At 40.8% G+C, this 20,049-nt stretch overlaps 1 protein-coding gene across 2 annotated transcripts in view; it reads left to right on the top strand.

Annotated features, from left to right (window-relative positions):
* Positions 1 to 20,049, top strand: part of LOC138759260 (crossover junction endonuclease EME1-like) — a 48,451-nt gene that overhangs the window by 18,758 nt on the left and 9,644 nt on the right. For both annotated transcript variants that reach the window (XM_069929389.1, XM_069929388.1), the window contains exons 6-8: positions 1,174 to 1,285; positions 7,318 to 7,433; positions 15,264 to 15,453. In XM_069929389.1, the coding sequence (XP_069785490.1) occupies positions 1,174 to 1,285; positions 7,318 to 7,433; positions 15,264 to 15,453 (418 nt within the window). The remainder of the gene's footprint in view (positions 1 to 1,173; positions 1,286 to 7,317; positions 7,434 to 15,263; positions 15,454 to 20,049) is intronic.

Genomic DNA, 20,049 nt, shown 5'->3' with positions numbered 1-20,049 from the left:
TGATTTTATCTCCTTTCTGTACGCTTCCTCATTGCGGACTGTGATTCAGCCGACGACCATGGTGTCATCAGCAAATTTGTAGAAGAATTTGAATTGTGCTTCGCCACACAGTCGTGGGTATAGTGAATAGAGCAGCTCACACTAACCGTCCAAGGCACTACTATATATTAAACAAGAGTTACCTATTTTTATATGTGTATATTTTCCCTGCATATGTGTTGCTTGTCTGTATGTGTCTGCATGTTTTTGCATGTCCACAGCAACATGAGCCTAGCCTCCTCCTACATGCTCCTATCTTTCCTGAATCTCTATCCCAGTTCAGATGAAGGATCTTCACGCTGAAACTCTTTCCCTTTCCACAGAGGCTCCCTGATCTGCTGAGTGTTTCCAATGTTTTCTGTTTTTATTCCTGAGTGATAACTTTGTGTTAAATATGTTAATCATAGCCATCAAATGATGCGAAGTTGGAATATTTGACTCTGCCATAGAATGAATCATCATTCAGGTTAGTTCACTATTTGGTGTTAATACTTTCTCATTACATAGTAACAAGAGGTTTAGACAAGGACTGCCTAAAGAAATCTCTTGGTGCCTGCCACATTGACCACCGCCAGTGGGCTGATATCGCCTCAAACCGTGCATCTTGGCGCCTCACAGTTTGGCGGGCAGCAACCTCCTTTGAAGAAGACCGCAGAGCCCACCTCACTGACAAAAGGCAAAGGAGGAAAACCCTAACACCCAACCCCAACCCACCAATTTTCCCCTGCAACCGCTGCAACCGTGTCTGCCTGTCCCGCATCACAAACGAGCCTGCAGCTGACGTGGACTTTACCCCGCCATAAATCTTCGTCCATGAAGCCAAGCCAAAGAAAGAAGACATAGTAACATTATTATTGTAAGGCAGTACCAATTGCTGGAGAAAACCAAAAGGCTCTTCCAGACCACCCTTAAATGCCAAATAAATACAAGTACTGCGATGTATCTTGGGGGGCTTAGCTGACAAAATAATTTTCTGGAAGTTGATGCAATCAAATTCAGTGAAGGTTTGAAATACATGCTGAGAATGCCATGAGATAATACCAGGTCACCAACTGAAGCAGAATTTTTGGATGAGTTGGCAAGGGGTGGTGCAGGTAGATTTTTAAAAAAATGATGTTTGCATTCTTTCTTCAGTCCACAGAACAAGCCACGGTCACAGAGGAAACGGCAGCAGATCGCTGGCGGACAAGGCAAAGGGAAGCAGAAGGGGTGTGAGCGCAATGTGTCACGAGTGGATGTAGAATTGGTGAGTCTTTGTTATTTTCACTGAAAGTGCCCCTCGGTGACTCAGCAGAGAAGAAAAATATTGCAATTGCTGGGAATCTGAAACAAAAATAAAAATTCTGGGAACCTCAGTCAGTCAGATGCTATCTGGATACAAGGGAGTTTGCTTTGGGTGTGTTTCTTTCCTCCTAATCATCTGTCTTTAAAGGTTTTGAGTTACAGGCAAAGGAAAGTTTCAGTGCAGTGTGTATTTAAAAAAAAAAAGAAAAATATATGATTTTAGCAATATCTACAACGATCAAGATCAGCCATTCACTTCCCATCTGAATCACAATTGAATTAGAATGCTTACAGTAAGATTGCCATTCATCATAGCCCTGTTGTGTATTATTTCTGCTTTGTCCAATTGGAACTGAATGCGCTAGAATGTTCAGATTATCTCTTGTGGATTGGATGCAAAATAATTATTCTATCCTTTTAGGCACATAGAAATATGGCACCGTGACAGGCCCTAAGGCCCGCCATGTCCATGCTCCCAATGTACTCATCAACACTAATCTCATTCACTGCATTAGATTTGTCGCTTTCCAAACCTTGGTGTTTCTAGTACTTGTCTAGTTGCTTCTTGACTATCATAGCATCTGCATAGCAAATTCTAGACTCCAACCAAAAGAAATAAGAAAAGAAATAGGACTCTGCTCTTGCCTCTCGCCTTGAGTCAATGTCCTTTTGTTTTAATCAGCTCCGCTGTCAGTAAAAACAGAAAAACTGCACGTGATGGAATCCTGAAAGAAATAGACAATCTTGATAAAAGGGCCTGACCCAAAATGTTGATTAACTAGTTCTCTCCATGGATACTGCCTGACCCACTGAATTCCACCAGCTTCTCTGTTCATTCCCATTATATACACTCTCTTCCTCATTGTTTTATGCACCTCCTTTAGCCTCCTGCACTAAAAACCTAACCGATTTAATCTCTCCTTATTACTGTATTGTGCCACTCTAGACAACAACTTGGGTAATCTCTTCTGTATCTTTCCATCTTGTGTTTGATAGAACTGCATGGTATGGCCTAATTAATGTATGATAAAGTTAGAACGTCGAAGAGCAGAGGAACAGGCCCTTCAGCCTATGTATCTATGGCGAACAGGATGTCCAAATCAAACTAAATCTCTGCTGTTTGCACCTGATAGATGTCTCTCCACTCCCTGCATATTCATGTGTCTGTCTAGAAGCCTTTTAAATGCTGTTGTTGTACCTGTTTCCACCATTACATCTGGCAGCGCATTCCAGGAACCCACCACTCTGTAAAATATCTGTCCCACACATCTCCGTAAGGATCTGTTCTGGGACCTCCGCTCCTGGTGATCTTTATTAATGACCTGGATGAAGAGGCGGAATAATGAGTTAGTAAGTTTGCAGATGATATGAAGCTTGGAGGAGTTGTGGATGGAGCTGAAGGTTGTAGAAGGTTATAAGAGGATATAGACAGGATGCAGAGTTGGGCAGAAAAGTGGCAGATGGAGTTCAATCTGGATAAGTGTGAGGTGATGCATTTTGGAAGGACAATCTAGAAGGGTAAGTACAGGGTTAATGATCAGTTACTTAAGAGTGTGGATGAACAAAGGGATCTTGGGATCCAACTCCATATATCCCTCAAGATCACTGCTCAGGTTGATAGGATATTTAAGAAGGCCTGTGGGATGCTGGGATTCATTAATGGAGGGATTGAGTTCAGGAGTAGAGAGATCATGTTGCAACTCTACAAATCTCTGGTAAGACCACACTTGGAGTATTGTGTTCAGTTCTGGTCACCTCCTAATAGGAAGGATGTGGAAGCTATGGAGAGGGTGCAGAGGAGATTTACCAGAATGTTATCTGTATTAGGAAACAAGTCATGAGGCAAGGTTAGCTTTTCTCTTTGGAGCAAAGAAAGATGAAAGGAGACTCTATAGAGGTCTACAAGATTATGAGAGGCAGAGGAAGAATATATGTGCAAAGGTAAGGGAAGGAAGTTTAGGGGAGACATCAGGGATACACAGAGTAAATGTCTTGCTGGGAATGGGGGTGGAGCCTCAAACATTGGGGACATATGGATGAAAGAAAAATAGAAGGTTATGGGGTAAGGAGGTTTAGTATATTTTTTAAGGAAGGAATATATGGGTTGGCACAACATCAAGGGCCAAACGCTCTGTCCTGTACTGTATTGTTCTGTTATTTCAATCAGTTAATAGTCTGTGTGGAACGAGCTGTCAGAGTAAAAGCAGATACTGTTACTAGATTAAAAAAGACATTTGTAGAGATTTGTAGATAGAAAGGGTTTGGAAGGATATGAACTAAATGCAGGCAAACAGGAACAAGCCCAGAATGCCATTTTGGTCAGCATGGATGAGTTGGGATGAGGGACCTGTTCCATGGGTGGAAGAAAAATAGAGGGTTACAGGGTAGAGAGGGTATTATTTTATGAAATATATGGGTTGGGACAATATTGAGGACCGAAGGGCCTGTACTGCGTTGTGGTGGTCTATCTCCTTTAAACCTCCTCCTCTCACTTTAAACACATATCCTTTAATGTGTGATACTTGTACCTTGAGGAAAGGATTCTGACTGTCCACCCATTCAATGCCTCTCGTGTCTCATCAGGTCTCCCTTCAGCCTTTGATGCTCCAGAGGAAAAAAAACAAGATTGTCCCCTCTCTCCCCATAACTCGTATCCTCTAAACCAGGCAACATACGGGTAAACGTCTTCCAAAGCCTTCAGATCCTTTTTTTAAAAAAAAAAATGGCAACCAGAAAAGCAAACAGTATTCTAAGCGCACTCTTAAGTGTATTATAGAGCTGCAACATAACTCCCTTGCCTTTCTAATACACGGATACCATGCACCTTCTTTTTCACCTATCTGCTTATGAGGTCACGTTCAAAGAGCTAAGCATCTGGAGCCCCCAGGTCCTTCTGCACATCAATGCTTTTAAAAGCCCCTCCATTAACTGTATACATTACCCTGATATTTGACCTCCCAAAGTGCACAACTCACACTTGTCCGGATTAAACTCCATCTCCCATATGTCTGCCCATATCTGTAACTTATCTATATCCTGTTGTATTCTTTGATTTCCCATATATACAACTCCGATTATCGGGACAAGGTCGATGTCAGATAAACTTTTTTTTCCAGATCACTAGTAATTTTTTTTAAAACAGCCCAGTAGCAACAACAAATCACTTGTAATGGTGTTTAAACAACAAGGGAAGGCTTTTTAGGCCTTAAAATGTTTCATTCTCACCAAAAAAAAAATACTGGCCACAATGCCGCTGCCGATCCCTGACACGTCCCCATCGCTGCCATTGTTCTGGGAGGCTTCTTGGGCCAGAGGGCTCCTGTCTCCCCAGTCACCAGAGCTCCTGATGCTCGCCCGACTCCAAATCTTCCCCTAGGCCTACCATACACGCACACCGAGGAGTCCAGTGTGTATGTGTGTGTGCGGTAGTAGGCTGAGGGGAAGGTTCAGAGTCAGCATCGGGAGCTCCAATGTGCCAAGGGGCGAAGAGGAAGGAATGCCACAGTGCCTGAGGTCCCGCTTCTTCCCGGGAAGCCACTCTCCTTGATGTTGCCAGGACTAGGGATTCTTCCAACTGCTTGTGGCTGGAAAACAGTGGCATGCAGTTTGAGAGGGGAGTTGGTGAGAAAATCAGTAGGGGAAGGTAAAGAAATGGAAAGAGAGAGGGGAGGGGGGGGTTTCCTGAAATTAGGACAATCGTTCTAATTTCATGTCAAGTGAATCTTTTTTTCGACCTGTGAGGTCACTTTGGGTCTCAAAAAATTTTGGATAAATGAGGATTTTTAATCCAATGGCTAAACATACACTACGTATATGGTTTCAATTCCGGAGATTTTTTGGCCTAAGTCATTTTATCTTGGAAACTCCTATTGTACTAAATTTCCTTTTTCATCCCTCTCTAATTGATCAAGCTTATTTACTCTGGAAAGTTAAAGGTATAACATGCTTTTTGGATTTATTCTTGGATAACTCTTTCATGTCATTTGAACAATTATCCATGAAATATGATTTACCTCGATCTCATTTCTTTCGATATTTGCAGATTAGGAGTTTCTTAGTTTCGACTTTACCCTCTTTTCCCAATCGGGAGACTACGACTGTTTTAGAGGATATACTATATTCAAAATTCCCTCCAAAAGGTGTGATATCTAAATTATATAATATAATTACAAAAATAAATTCTGGGACTTTTGAAAAGTTTAAAAATGATTGGGAAAGAGAACTCAACCTTCATATTTCTAATGAAAATTGGAATAAAATTCTGCAACTGGTAAACTCTTCTTCTCTATGTGCAAAACATTCACTAATACAGTTTAAAGTTGTTCATAGAGCTCATATGTCTAAAGATAAACTCCATCGCTTTTATTCTCATATCGATCCTATATGTGATAAATGTCAATTGGAAATAGCTTCCCTTACACATATGTTTTGGTCCTGTCCCTCTTTACAGAATTATTGGAAGGAAATTTTTTCCATTATATCTACTGTTTTGAATATTGATTTACAACCACATCCCATTACTGCAATTTTTGGATTACCTATGATAGATTTGACTTATTTATCTCTTCCTGCGGATCGTATGATTGCTTTTCTTACACTAATGGCTAGAAGATCTATACTATTGAATTGGAAAGAGGTTAATCCTCCCACTGTTTTCCAGTGGTTTACCCAAACTATACTATGTTTAAATTTAGAGAAAATTAGAAACTCTGTCTATGAATCCCCTTCTAAGTTTGAGTTAACCTGGCGACCATTTATTCAATATTTTCATTTGTGGTGAGTTGATCTGGCTCTGTTTTCTTTCTATGATTATGTATGATAATTGGGCTGTAAGATGAGATCGGAGTGATCGGCGTGGTTTAGCTATATCTGTAGGTTTTTTTCAAGTTTTTTTAATTCAGATTTGTTTTTTCTTCTTTTTTGGGGTTTTTTTCTTCTCTTTTTTCATATATTGTTATTAATTATATCTTTTTTTAGAGATAGTTCACACCCTAAACTGATCAAAAAAATTTTTTTTTATGATATATTTTTATTCTGTAATATTATTGTTTAATATCTCTGTATTAATTCATTACTTACTATGTATTTTTTATATCTCTTTGAACTGTATGTGTTTATAAATTATAATAATAAATAAAAAGATTGAAAAAGAAAGAAAGAATGAGGATTTTTGATCTGTTTTGGATATCCTCATTTATTCGGATAAATGAAGATTTCGGAGAATCTGATTTTGGATAATCGGAGTTGTACTGTTTCATCTGCAACTTACTAACCTATCTGCCTGCTTTTTCATCCAAGTCATTAATATACATCACATATAAGGGTCCAAACATCATTGGTCACAGACCTCCCGCCCAAATAACACTTTTCCATCACTAAATGTAACATAACACCACACCTCTTGTGGTTATGATATTTAGGAATGTATCTGGGGTTAATGTAGCCACCTGATGAAGTAGGACTACAATGAGCAAAAGGTACCATTCTCATTGAATACGTGTTGATCTTATCTGGCTTAGCGCAGATTTTTTAAAAATTGGCCATGCTGCCATAAATGACTACAGGTACACTATCCTTTATCTGGAACCCTTGGGGGACAGTGTGATCCGAATTTTGGATTTTTGTGGATTTCGGAAAGCCAGATTTAAGCCCACCTGAATTGTGCTGCCAGTCTCCTTCCCCCCCCACCCCCCACCTTGCCCGCCTGACTCACGCTGTCGCTCTCTTGCTCCCACCCCCCCGCCCCAGTCGCGCTGCCAGTCTCTCGCCCATCCCGACTCGCTCTGCTGGTCTCTTGCCCCACTTGCCGGATTTTGGAGCTTTCCGGATTTTAGATGTCCAGATAAAGAATAGTATACCTGTACTTGGTATATCTGTATTCTGTCATGTTGGAGCAGATGTGGAGAAAATAAAACCTCATCAGGAAAAAAGAAACAGAAGTTTGAAAGCAGCTTGATTTTTAAATTCACAGACCCTTACTTTTTATTTCTTCAGGCTCTCGTGCACTTGCAGTTGTCTGCTGGAGTTCAGGTCCAGCTTTTGGAGACGTGGAAGGAGTTTGCAGATTACATCAGCATGTTCACCAAAGCTGTGGCTGAGGCTCCATTCAAGTAAGTTCTAAAGTCACTGTAAAACAAGTTAAGCATCTCTACACAACTTAAATTCTCTTCACTTGGAACTCTCCCTCTTGGTGGCTCAGAAGCCAGGGTCTTTGGTTCATTGATTATTCAGGAATCTGATGACAGCAAGAAAGAAGCTGTCCTTGTGCTATTGAGTACTCGTCTTTAGGGGGCTCTTGTACCTTTTTCCCAATGGTAGCAGAGTGAAGAGAGTGTGGCCAAGGTGGTGGGAGTCTTTGAGGATAGAGGCTGCTGAGAGGGGGATAGTACAACATGCCAGTACAACATGGCAGCCACCAAGACTAGCTCTCACAAGAATGCCTTGTCGCTGTTTGTTGATCTCTACTCCCACCCCGAGTCTGGCCAGAAAATTACTGTACCGGGTTCTTAAGTAAAATTTGCAGCAGACCGAATAATAGCAAAACTGAAGGTTTGGAGCGCACCCTTGGATCTTTCCACCACCCACAGTGGGGCGGTAGTGTCCATTTTGGGAATCACTAATTTATACTTCACTTGCTACTTGAACAATAAACGATTTTTCAAAAGAATTAACTTGAATAAAAATTTAAAATCACAATCGTCAAGTGAAAGGTTAAGAGATGATGTGGACGGCTGTTGATCAGGATCATTGGATGTACTGGCAGCCTTTTGGGCTCCTTTTTTGAATATCAGCTTGTTTGAGGGCCTTTTTCCCCATTGGTAGCGGAGTGAGGAGGGCATGGCCTGGGTGGTGGGGTCTTTGAAGATAGAGGCTGCTTTTTTAAGACACTGCCTCATGTAGATATCCTCAATGGAGAGAAGTCTGGTGCCTGTGATGTTGCAAGCTGAGTTAACAACCCCCTGGAGTTTTTTCTTGTCCTAATAGTTGGTGCCTCCATACCAGACAGTGATGCAACCTTATAGAATGCTCTCCATGCTACACCTTTAGAAGTTTTTGAGAGTCCTCCAACACCTCACGAAGTATAGCCGCTGGCAAGCCTACTTCATGATTGCATTAACATGGAGGCTCCAGGACAGATCCTTGGAGATGTTGATACCCAGGAATTTGAAGTTCTTGACCATCTCCACTACTGAGCCCTCAATGAGGACTGTGTCGTGTTTTCCTGACTTCCTTCTGAAGTCCATAATCATCTCCTTGGTTTTGATAACATTGAGTACATGGTTTTTGGTGTGATAGATCAAAGAGCAGATCCATATCCCTCCTGTACGCTTCCTCATTGCCGTTTGTGATTCTGCCAACAACTGTGGTGTCATCGACAGACTTGTAGATAGCATTGGAATTGTGCCTGGCCACACAGTCATGGGTGTATAATGAGTAGAGCAGTGGGCTAAGCACACATCCTTGGGGTGTGCCTGTGTTGATAATCATTGAGGAGAATGTTGTTTCCAATTTGTACTGACTGTGGTCTTCCATTGAGAAAGTCAAGGATCCAGTTGCAAAGAGGGGCACAGAGGCCCAGAGTTTGTAGCTTCTTGACCAGCACTGAGGGAATAATGGCATTTAAGGCTGAACTGTAGTCAGTGAAAATTTGCCTGTTCACACAGAACCGAAAATTGCCAGTTTCGTGAATCAAATAAGCTCTGCCGCTGAGACTATCCCCCCGCCCTTCGAAGACAAATAAGTCTGGGCCCAGGACCAGCGCACTAGATAAATTAGGGCACAGTCAGGATGACCAGACGTCCAGTGTGTAGGGACCAAATGTGCAAAAGTGTACTTACTTCATTAGTTGCCATCTTGTGGTCTGTTGGCTGTGCAGGGCCATCTTTATCTTTGTTTGCGAGGGCCAGTTGGTGCATGCGCATCACAGTATGTCCCACAGAGGATGAGATGCAACACATCTGACTGACATGAAAGTACACGGGCATTTTCTCGTTACCTTCATGTAGGTGCTTATACAAATGAAGATTTCAAAGTGGTGTAATAACTGGGTTTCAACACCTTACACTCTTATAGATGTGCTGCTGTGACTTTAGAAGGAAATAGAACAATTTGAAGGAATAGTTCTGTTATATGAAACTTTTACATCAGTGTTGTGAAATTTGGATAATCTATTCAGAATAAAAACGTAAATTGTCTGAATTTAGAAAGATAATGATGCTGAAGATCTGTGTGGCGAACTTATAGCAGTAGCTTGAATATGCCACCACAGAGTACTTCACTTCATACTACAACAAAAAACTCCTGGATAATGTGCCCAATGTTTCCATTGCTCTAAGGATCCTTCTTACACTTCCAGTATCAGTAGCGAGTAATGAATGTAGTTTCTCAAAGCTCAAACTTGTAACAAAACTTGCATATACTCAACCATGTTGCAACAGAGACTAGATGGCTTGGTAACTATATCAATTGAACATACCCAGGCATCAGATTGAATTGGTGACAAAATTTGCAAAGGAAAAGTCTCGCAAAGTGAGAATTTGATGTGCCTGAAATTGAAACTTTTATGAAACTTAAATTTTAACAACACAATTCGCAAGATTATTATCTTTGACAAGGAGGTTACGTTTATAACTGTAAGTCTGATTTCTGTTTTTCTCTGTCTGACTGTATCCAAAATGTTGTTCTAACATGAATGGTGGTTACACCAAGTAACCTTAAAAGGTATATAGACTTTAAGGTGTGTGAAGTAGAAGGTTTTAATGTTTCGTTGCCCTTGGTGGAGGTCTTCGTTCTGCCGAGTGCCCTTTAGTTCAAAATGATTTGTGCATCAAAATGTTTTCTTTTGAATTTGAGAAAGATAATTAAAGATTGGTGAATTACTTATTCTTGCAATTTAAATTTATCAGATTCAAGTTTTGTGCTTTTCATTTTTTCTATAAAACATGTTTTTGATCATTGAAGTTGGCAGTTTTTTTGAGGAGGGTGCAAGTCGTTGGCCATGCCTTGTGCGTAAAAATAGTCTGGCACCAGCCCCGTCTAGACTACCCAATTTGCCTTTAATTTTATTTACACCTAGTAAAGGCAGATAAAACCTGGCTTTCTGGCTCTGTGTAAAAGGGGCTTCTGACTGTAAGAGGCACTTCATGCAATTTCTGCCAGTGGCGAGTCTGTTTGCCTTACAGCAGTCAAAAGCAATTTTGTGTAATATGGCACGTGTCAATAATTGAATCTTGAAGCATTGCTCTGTGACTGATAACCAACAGGAAGATGAGCAATGCTTTTAAAGCACCTTGGCTTCACTCTGTGGCTGACAGAACCAATTGCACAAAGAAGCCCAGTTCTTTTTTCTTTATTCTGCTTGAAACCTCGAGCAACTTTTTCATCAGAATAATGTTTGGCAGACACTTTCACATTAACTCTGTCTTGTCAGTGAATTATTTTGGTGTGGGGTTAAGCCTTTTTCAGCAGCTTATCTCACCAGAAGCACCACTGCTTCATGATCTGCTCACCAGACAAGTCTAATGTACGGATACCATGCTGGATCTTGAATCTGCTAAGCGAGCCATTTGCAAAAGAACACTGCCCCATCTTCTCATGGAACTCCTTTTCTTTTTCTTGAAATATCGTTCCTGATGTGCAACCACCTTCTGACTGTTTCAAACTAAACCATTCCAAAAAAAAGCCTGTTGGAGTAAGTCCATCTTGGAGGTATGAAGAGTGTGACATCGCTCAACAGACTTAATATAAAACTGCTTAATTTTCTGAGACTGGTTGATGAGCCATGGTTAAATTCCTCCATTAGCATGACTTTCACCTTTTTCCAGTCTCTTGCATACAGTATTTCCATCTTCTGCTTTAAGGTAAGCACTACGCAGTTACACCTGCCTGGTTGTTTCTCTTTAGGCATGGTCATGTTTAGGGTAGAAATTTGTCCAAAATAATGTCCTGCAAAATGGAATTTCTGCTTGTTTATGTTGGTCACAAGGCAGGTTGCTGGTGTCATCTGGTGCGGGTGTGGTGGTTTGGCGAACGAAAGGCGAGTCGTGCGAATTTTAAATTTGCATATTTTTGTGCCTATTGTTTGTTTATTTTCTTTTGTGATGAACTAACAAAAGAACTGATGGAAATCTCACCAGACAATGGTAAATTCAAAAATAATTTTTTTAAATTAAACTATTAATAACATATCTTGTGTATCTCTAAACTTTATTCCACTATGCACAAATGTGAAATGTATGTGTGTGTGGCCAAATCCCAAACTATTAGAGTTTAGACCAGTGGTTCTGAACTTTTTCTTTCCACTCACATACATCTTTAATTAATTACTTTGCCATCAGTGCTCTGTGATTAGTAAGGGATTGCTTAAGGTAGTATATGATTGGGAAGGGAAGATTGAGAATCACTGCTCTAGACCCAATTGTTATTGAAATATTTTGCTTGAGAAGAATTGTCATTGGCCCATTTCCTTTGGAGTTATGAATCCGTGCACATAACGAGTCAATTAGGTACGATTAAAACAGTGGTTTTCAAACTTTTTCTTTTCACTCATATACCATCTTAACCAATCCCTTTCTAATCACAGAGTACCTATGGTATAGGGAATACTTAAAGTGGTATGTGAGTGGAAAGCAAAAGTTGAGAACCACTGGTTTAGGCATAATTCTGAAATGTCAACTTTAAATTTCAGCATCAAACATCTTACGTTGAAGTTGAAGTTTTTAAAATTGCAGTTAAAAAGTAATTATAAAGTGTTTTGAAACATCATGCCTTCAGACTTCTTTAAATTCATGAATTTCTTGAGCTGTTTTTCAGAGATATTTCTTCATATGAGTCATTTCACAAACTCCCTCCTACCTTGCCTAAGAGTTATGGAGTCCATTTTCCACGATGATTTCTTTCTTAACTAAGAGTGACCTTTTTCCATGGAACACGAGGCTGCCCTCTTTGAGGCAGTCAGAGTGGCTATTTCTTTTAAAATACCTCCTTTTATTAAGGAGAGCATAGGCAGCTTTCCTTCTCTACTTTCTCAATCCTTTGTCTCACAGGATGGCAAAGTCGTCTTCAACTGACTCAAAAATGTCTGACTTCGATAATATATTCCATACAGATCTTTCATGTCACATGGTATGACATCATCTTTGAAGTTTTTCTGAACCTTTAACATTTTTATGTTTAAAGCATAATTTAATCTTTATTTACTTATGCTCAGAATCAAAATAATTATCTTTGATGTTTCTCTCTTCCAAAGCATTGCTCCTGAGCTGTCTGGGATTGACCAGGAAAAGGCTTCTCAAGTAAACAGTCCCTTGTTCTCTTCTCAAGAACCATCATAAAATCTTTTCATCTCTGCTTCAGATGCAAACAGTAGATTTTCTGACTTTCAAAATGGTTTTTGTGTGTAATTGTGTTTAAAATTCAAATGTCTCTGTTGATAGAGGCCAGCTACCATCTTCAAAGAATCTGTGTTGTGAAAATGCTGTCTTTGTGCCCCTGAAACCAATCCCACAAAACTTTACTAAAAATATGTATGAAATATAGTTTAACTTTAAACTAAAGATTATTTATAGCACAATTCATCACACTAGATATTTTTTGCTGGATGCTTGAATTTCAGAGAGCGGAGATATTACTGTATATGGATAAAGATATTTTAAAATATAAAAGGAAATGCTCTCAATTGCTGTTAGTGGAAGAACAGAACTAACATTTCAATAGTGCAGACAGATCTTTTGCTGATCCTCGAATAGCTTATGGTTAGGGTAGCACAGGAGATTTAAGACCCTGATAGCTGTGTGAGAAATTTCTTGAGCCTCTGAACTTTCCATCTAAAGGAAGCAGCGAGAAGAGGTTGTGACCAGGGTGATGGCTGCCTTCTTGAGATCGCATAGTGTTCTTTCATGCATGCCAGTGATGGACTTGTCTATATTTGGCACAATCGGCAACTTTCTGTGTTCCTGTGCACTCAAGTCTCTAAACCAGGCTATAATGCATCAGTCAGTATACTTTCCATTGCTTATGTAGAAGTTAAATAGAGTATTCAACCATATGCCAAATCTCCTCAGACTTTAAAAAGTAGATGCGTTAGTGTGCCACCTTTGCTGTTACCTCCAGGAGAGATCCTCTGAAACATGGTCTCCCAGGAACTTGAATGTGCTAGTCACTCCGTCAATATCCAGTCAATGAAAGCAGATTTCTCCCTTTCCCAAAGTCCACAATAAGTTAATTGATGTTGCTGATATGAGTAAGATTGTGGCTCTAGCATCATATCCAAATTCACTATCTGCATCCTATATTTTTAATTATCATTGCCTGTTTATCAGCCAACAGCAGTGAATTTGGAGATTATGTCGCAGCTGTACTTGGCTTGCAATGGTAGAACTAGAGGAAATCGAGCAGTGGTCTAAGCCTTGACACCCCTGTGTTGATCAGTGAGGAAATGGTGATATTGATCTGCACTAATCGGGTTTTGCCAGTGAGAAAATCGGTTGCAAAAGAGATAAACAAAGTCCTAGACCCTGGGGTATGATTATTATTTCTGCTGGGATGATATTAGCTGGATAGAGTAGTGAGGAAGATATTAATTTTGTTTGCCTTCATAGACCAGGCCATTGAGTGCAAGAGGTGGAAGTCATGTTGCAGTTGTACAAAACGTTGGTTTGATCAAGTTTGGAGCACTGTGGCGGGCAGTAGCAAGAGTGCAGAAGGGATTCACCAGAATATTATGTGGAATAGAGGGCTGTAGTTATACTGGATTTATTCTCACTGGAGCATAGGATACTGAAGGGTGTGGATAGGGTAGATGGTCAAAGACCTGTTACCTGGGTTTAAGCATCTAGAGTACAGGAAGAGATTGGGCAGATTAGGTCTTTATTCTTTGGAGCGTAGAAGGTTGAGAGGGGATTTGATAGAGGTATTTAAGATTATGAAAGGGATAGACAGAGTGGATGTGGATAGACTATTTCCGTTAAGAGTAGATAAATTGAAACAAGAGGACATAAGTTAAGAGTTAAGGGGCAGAGGTTTAGAGGTAACATGAGGGGGAACTTCTTTACTCAGAGAGTGGTAGCGGTGTGGAACGAGCTTCCAGGAGAAATAGTGGCGGCAGAGTCGATTTTATTATTTAAGAAAAAGCTGGACAGGTATATGGATGAGAAGAAGGTGGAGGGTTATGGTCATTGTGCAGGTAGGTGGGACTAGAGAGGAGTGTTTGGTTCGGTGCAGACTAGAAGGGCCTAATGGCCTGTTTCCGTGCTGTAATTGTTATGTTATATATGTTATGACTTTTTCCCATAGGGCATAGGAGTCCAGAATTAGAGGACACGGGTTCAAGGTGAAAGGGGAGAAATTTACAGAGTTGAGGAGATCTGAGGGTAGTGATTATTTGGAATAAAAGAGACAGATTACAACGACAGCACTTAAAAGTCATTTACACAGGCACTTGAATGGAAAAGACATGGAGAGATATGAGCTTCATGAAGGCAAGTGGGATTAGCAGAGATAGACATTGCAGTCAGCTTGGACAAGATGGGCTGGGAGGGTCCATTTCTTGCCTGAAGATTCTGATTCTGGGGCAGGAATGAAAAGGCTGGCCCACAATCCCTTGAAGAATGACGCAAGGTGAATACCCTAAGGGTAGTGTGTTGTTTTTATTTTCAACAGATTCAGCTTCTCTCAACTGATTTACCTCCTTTACACGTTGATCTGGTTAAAAGAAATGTTATTAATTGATTTGCCCTGAGCAAAATCTCTAGACCAGTGGTTCTCAACCTTTTCCTTCCCACTCACATCCACCTTAAGCAATCCCTTACTAATCACAGAGCCCCGATGGCTTAGGGAATACTTAAAGTGGGGTGTGAGTGGAAAGAAAAAGGTTGAGCACCACTGCTCTAGACCGGTTTGTCCCACGCGAAGTTGCTGAATATTTTCTCCATCTCTGCCAGGAGAGCCCGGGACAACAATGGATTATCTGTTTACCTGGAGAATGAAGGGTCTCGAGGAGTAAAGATTGATCGTTCTGGAAAAGGCCTCCTAAGTATCTGGAAGAAGCAGATTCAACAACTAAACAGGGTCAGCTCTGCGATGGCAAATGCTATAGTGTCTGTCTACCCATCTCCATGGTTACTTTTCCAGGTACAGATTTACTGTAGTTCACTAAAACAGCACAACTTCGAAATGTAATAGCAATTGATTAAGAGATAAAGTATTATGATTAAGTGATATGTACTATGGAAAATTATTGCTTATGTTCCCCAAGAATCTGCACTAGAGCCTTGCCTATTTACCACTTCAGTGATCTCACTGACTTGGATTTGTGTTTGGGTCTCCGGATGCATTAAAAGATGGTAAAATGACACAATAATCGATAATCGCAGGCCCAGTAACAAAGGATTGATCACAGCTTTGGGTTTTATCTCCCTGGAGAATGCGTATTTTCTATATATAACTCTACAGGATTCCCACTGTGCTCTGATTTCCTCCCATTTCCCAAATATGTGCTTGTTGGTTGGTTAATCTGGCTTGAGTGATTACTAGTAGAGTATGAGGATGGCAGAACTAAAGGAGTTCATGGGCAGGTGAAAGTCACAAGGAAGTCTGGGGCTGATGAGAATGCCCTGAGCCGAGCCCCCTCATCCCAGCTTGCCCATGCTGACTGAAATCCTAATCTCCTTTGCTCTCATTCGACCCATATCCCTCTACACCTTTGTCCAGGTACATTGAAACTATCTGCTTCCTCTAGCGGCCCTTCCATCCTCGGAGTAGAAAACTTGCCCTCAGAATGTCTCCCCTCTCAGCTTAAACCTGTACTCTGTAGTTTTAGATTCCTCTGCACTGGGCGGAAAATACTGGGGGGAAAAAAATCTGTTCTAACAATGCCCCTTATGATCTTCTCAGTCTTTATAAGATCACCCCTCAGCATATTACACCACTGAGACTCAGCCCTAACTATCCAATCTCTCCTTATAACAACAACCTTCTATTCCAGGCAACACCCTGTGAATCTCCATTGTTGTTCTGTATTGGTACCACATCTTTCCTGTAACGGACACAATAGTTGAGTTGCTCTTTGAACAACCTTTCTGCATTCAAATGTGTTTGTTTATGAAAGCAAGCATAGCAAATACCATCTTCACTACCCTAATCTATCAGCCCATGATGGTGTGCTGACCTATGTAAACCTACAACACAACAATCTAAATTTTTCCTACCTCACCCATAATCCTCTATTCTTCTTTCATCCCTGTGTCTATTGAAGTGTGTTTTGAATATCCCAATTGTATCACCCTCCACCACTATACACATCAATGCATTCTAGGCACCCACTACCCTCTGAGTAGAAAGACCTGCCTTTGATATCTCCTTTAAACTTTCCTCCACTCACCTTAAACAGATGTCCTCTGGTATTTCCTATTGTCCCTTCTGGGGAAAAATGCTGGCTGACCTCCCTATCTAAGCCCCTTATAATGTATTCCTCTAATGTCTCCTTTCATCCTTCGTCTCTCCGAAAGATAAAAGTTCTAGCTCCGTCAACCGTGCTTCTTATGACACATCTTGATAAATCTCTGCATCTACATCCTCCCTGTAATGTCCTGTTATGTGGATCAAGTGTCCTGAACTTGAAGATCTCTCTGTTTCTCCACTCTTTTAAGAATCCTGCCATTAGCACATACTCCGCCTTCAATTTTGACTTTGTGAAGTTCATCGCTTCACACTTTTCTGGGTTGAACTCCATCTGCCACTTCTCTGCCCAACTCTGCATCCCGTCTATTTCCTGCTGTAACCTACAACAACCTTCTGCACTTTGATCTACAAACTTACAGACCCACCCCCCCTTAACATCTTCATCCAAGTCATCAATAAAATATCACAAAGAACAGGGGTCCCAGAACAGACCTTGGCAGAAATCCACCAGTCACTGACCTCCAGATAGAATACATTCCATCTACTACTAACCTCAACTGGCAGGCAAACCAACTCTGAATCCAAGCAGCCAAATCTTGTACCTCATGACTTTCTGAATGTCTACCATGTCAAACACTTCACTAAAATCCATGTGCACCTCATCCACTGATTTACCTGCATTAATTTCCTTGGAAAAACTCAATTAGGTTCATGAGCCACAATCTGCCCATCACAAAACCATGTTGACTATTCCTGAGAAGACTATGCTTCTCTGAATGCCTGCAAATCCTGTTGCTGAGAGTCCTCTCTAATGGTTTACCCACCACTGACATAAGATGGACTGGTCTTTAATTTCCAGGATTATCCCTCTGCATATTTTTTTTTGCCTAACTCTACCTAAACTCACCCGCACTTGTGTATGCCTCCCTAGAGATAACTTTTTCTTATAGGGCCACTTTGTCACTTGTACCATTTTCTCAGCCTCTACTTGCCGAAGCCACTCAAGCCAAAGCCTCTTAAGTCCCACTCTTGTGCTGGGCCACTTGCAAAATGGCCCCTCCACTTGAGCCTCCCTTCCTTTTATTGGCTAAAGATAATGAGCCAATCTCTCACAAGCAGCTACCTTTACAGGTGCTTTTAAACTTGTGTCACCGCCTTGCATCCAAGGTCTCTCTGTGCATTAACGCTGTACATCCCAGCCATTCACTGTACATACCAGGGCAATATTAGAATGTATTTATCTGGATTAACGTGTCACCGCCATCCAACATTCCAGCTGATTTATGGCCAGCTGCATCCTTACAAAAAACCTACTTCACTATATGACTCCTCCTCATGCATTGACCCTCTTGGCTACACCTCTGCTTCCAGACTTCCAGTCAGAAAACCACCCCACCACCACTCCCCCGTACCTCCCTATCACCAAGCCAGTTTGCGATCTAGTTTATCAATTAGTCTTTAACCCCCTTGAGTCTTGACCTTTGGACAGGCCTGCCATGTGGAACCTTGTCAAAATTCTCACTGAAGTCTGTAAAAACTGCATCTCCTGCTCTGCCTTCATTATTTTTCTCAAAAAAACTTGATCAGATCTGTTGGTCATTGAAAACCTTGCAAAATTCTATAGATGTAGTAGAAAGTGTGCTGACTGGCTGCATCGCGGCCTGGTCTGGGGACACCAATACCTCTGAGCGGAAACCACTGCAAAAGGTAGTGGACATAGCCCAGTACATCACAGGCAAAATTCTCTCCCCTCATCTACTGTATTTACATTCATATAACACACACAACACATAGAAAATCATAAATAAAAGTATTTTTGTATAGCATGCACACGCATATACATTCTATGTTCCAATTTATGAGAGCAATTCACATGAGATAAATCACATTCCATGGTCCCGCTATCTGTCGCATTTAATCTCCTCCAAAAATACCTAATCAACTACTCCCAAAGGTGTCAGTCGCTCATTATATAGATCCTGCAACACATAAACAAGCTTTGGTGAGGAATCAGGGAACAGGTCTAGACAATTAAGATGCAGTGTCCTAGCCAGAATATCTTGTGTCTCTATTTTAACAAATGTGTCATAATTCTTCCTTATATTGGAAGTGATCTTCTCTGGGGGAATGCAACTCTGCGTTTCCATATTCCATCATGGGATGGTTAACTGGGAGTCAGACTTCCATGAAGCCACTATGCAGCTAAGGCGACCTTCACAAAAGAAATTAGGTGTTTTGATAATGTTTTGTATAATAATGTTTTCAAACCTTATTTGAGTTATTTTGGTACCCAATTTGATTGATTACCTTTATTTCCAAAGACGATGGCACAAACATCATATGTGTGTATGTTTTTTTTTAACGGGGAAGGGTAGTTAATTGATTCTATCAATATAAGTTTATTGATTTGTTGATTTGTTTATGGTTTGTTGAGTCTGTAAAAATTAAAAATAAAATATATCCTGCTTCTTGGAATATTATGGCACTCAGGACAAGAGAATATTCCCAAGATCAAAATTTCCCACACTGCTCTAAATTGTGCTCATTCTTTCAGTGCTGCTATATTCCCAAGTTCGCTGTAACTTGCTGGTTCAACTTTCCCATCACGCCCTCTATAAATTGTGCAAGTTCTTTCAACATGTAAAAACATGCACACACATGTGGGGTGGTGGGGGGGCTGGTTTGCAAAAAATGTATATAATGCGCGCGTTATGTGCATAAAGATACGATACTTGTGTGTGCTGTAGTCCAAAGGTTTGGGATGTGCTGAGGACCACCAAGTCCAGCAGAAACATTGTCCCATGGGCCAGGCCCACGTGGAGTTTGCACAGCTGCGGCTGCCTAACCAGTTGCAATCCATCGTCTGAATGAAGTCACTGAGCTCAGCTACATTTTTTGTCTATTTTGATGTACCGCATTTTTAATCACTATTAAAGCTTTTAAGTAGATACCAGAGTTTTGACACTTAAGACGTTTGAAAGGTGCTATCATTTGGACTGTTTATGTGACAGGGCCACTGGTTCTGTCTGACGCGGTGTTTTATAGAAGGAACGAGCTATGCCACTTCTCAAATATGTCACGTGATCATCAGAGTGTGAAGAGGGATCATTGAAAGGTTCTGCAAATCTACAGGGGTTTCCAAGAAGCACCTATTGTTGAATGATGACAGCCTCGTATCTCCCTGGGTCCCATATGGTACAACCTGATACTTGCTCCAAGCATCAGCAAAGTGTGGGCTTTGTCTGACTCATCTGTATTGTGGTGTGTTTCACAGTTCTGGCAGATTGGGTGAAAAATTCCATTTTGTATTGTATTGAAGTTCATTAC

This window comes from Narcine bancroftii, chromosome 3 (genome assembly GCF_036971445.1).
Source record: "Narcine bancroftii isolate sNarBan1 chromosome 3, sNarBan1.hap1, whole genome shotgun sequence".
Taxonomy (NCBI): Eukaryota; Metazoa; Chordata; class Chondrichthyes; order Torpediniformes; family Narcinidae; genus Narcine; species Narcine bancroftii.
The sequence above is the reverse complement of the archived record's forward strand: the minus strand, read 5'-3'. Positions and strand labels throughout refer to the sequence as shown.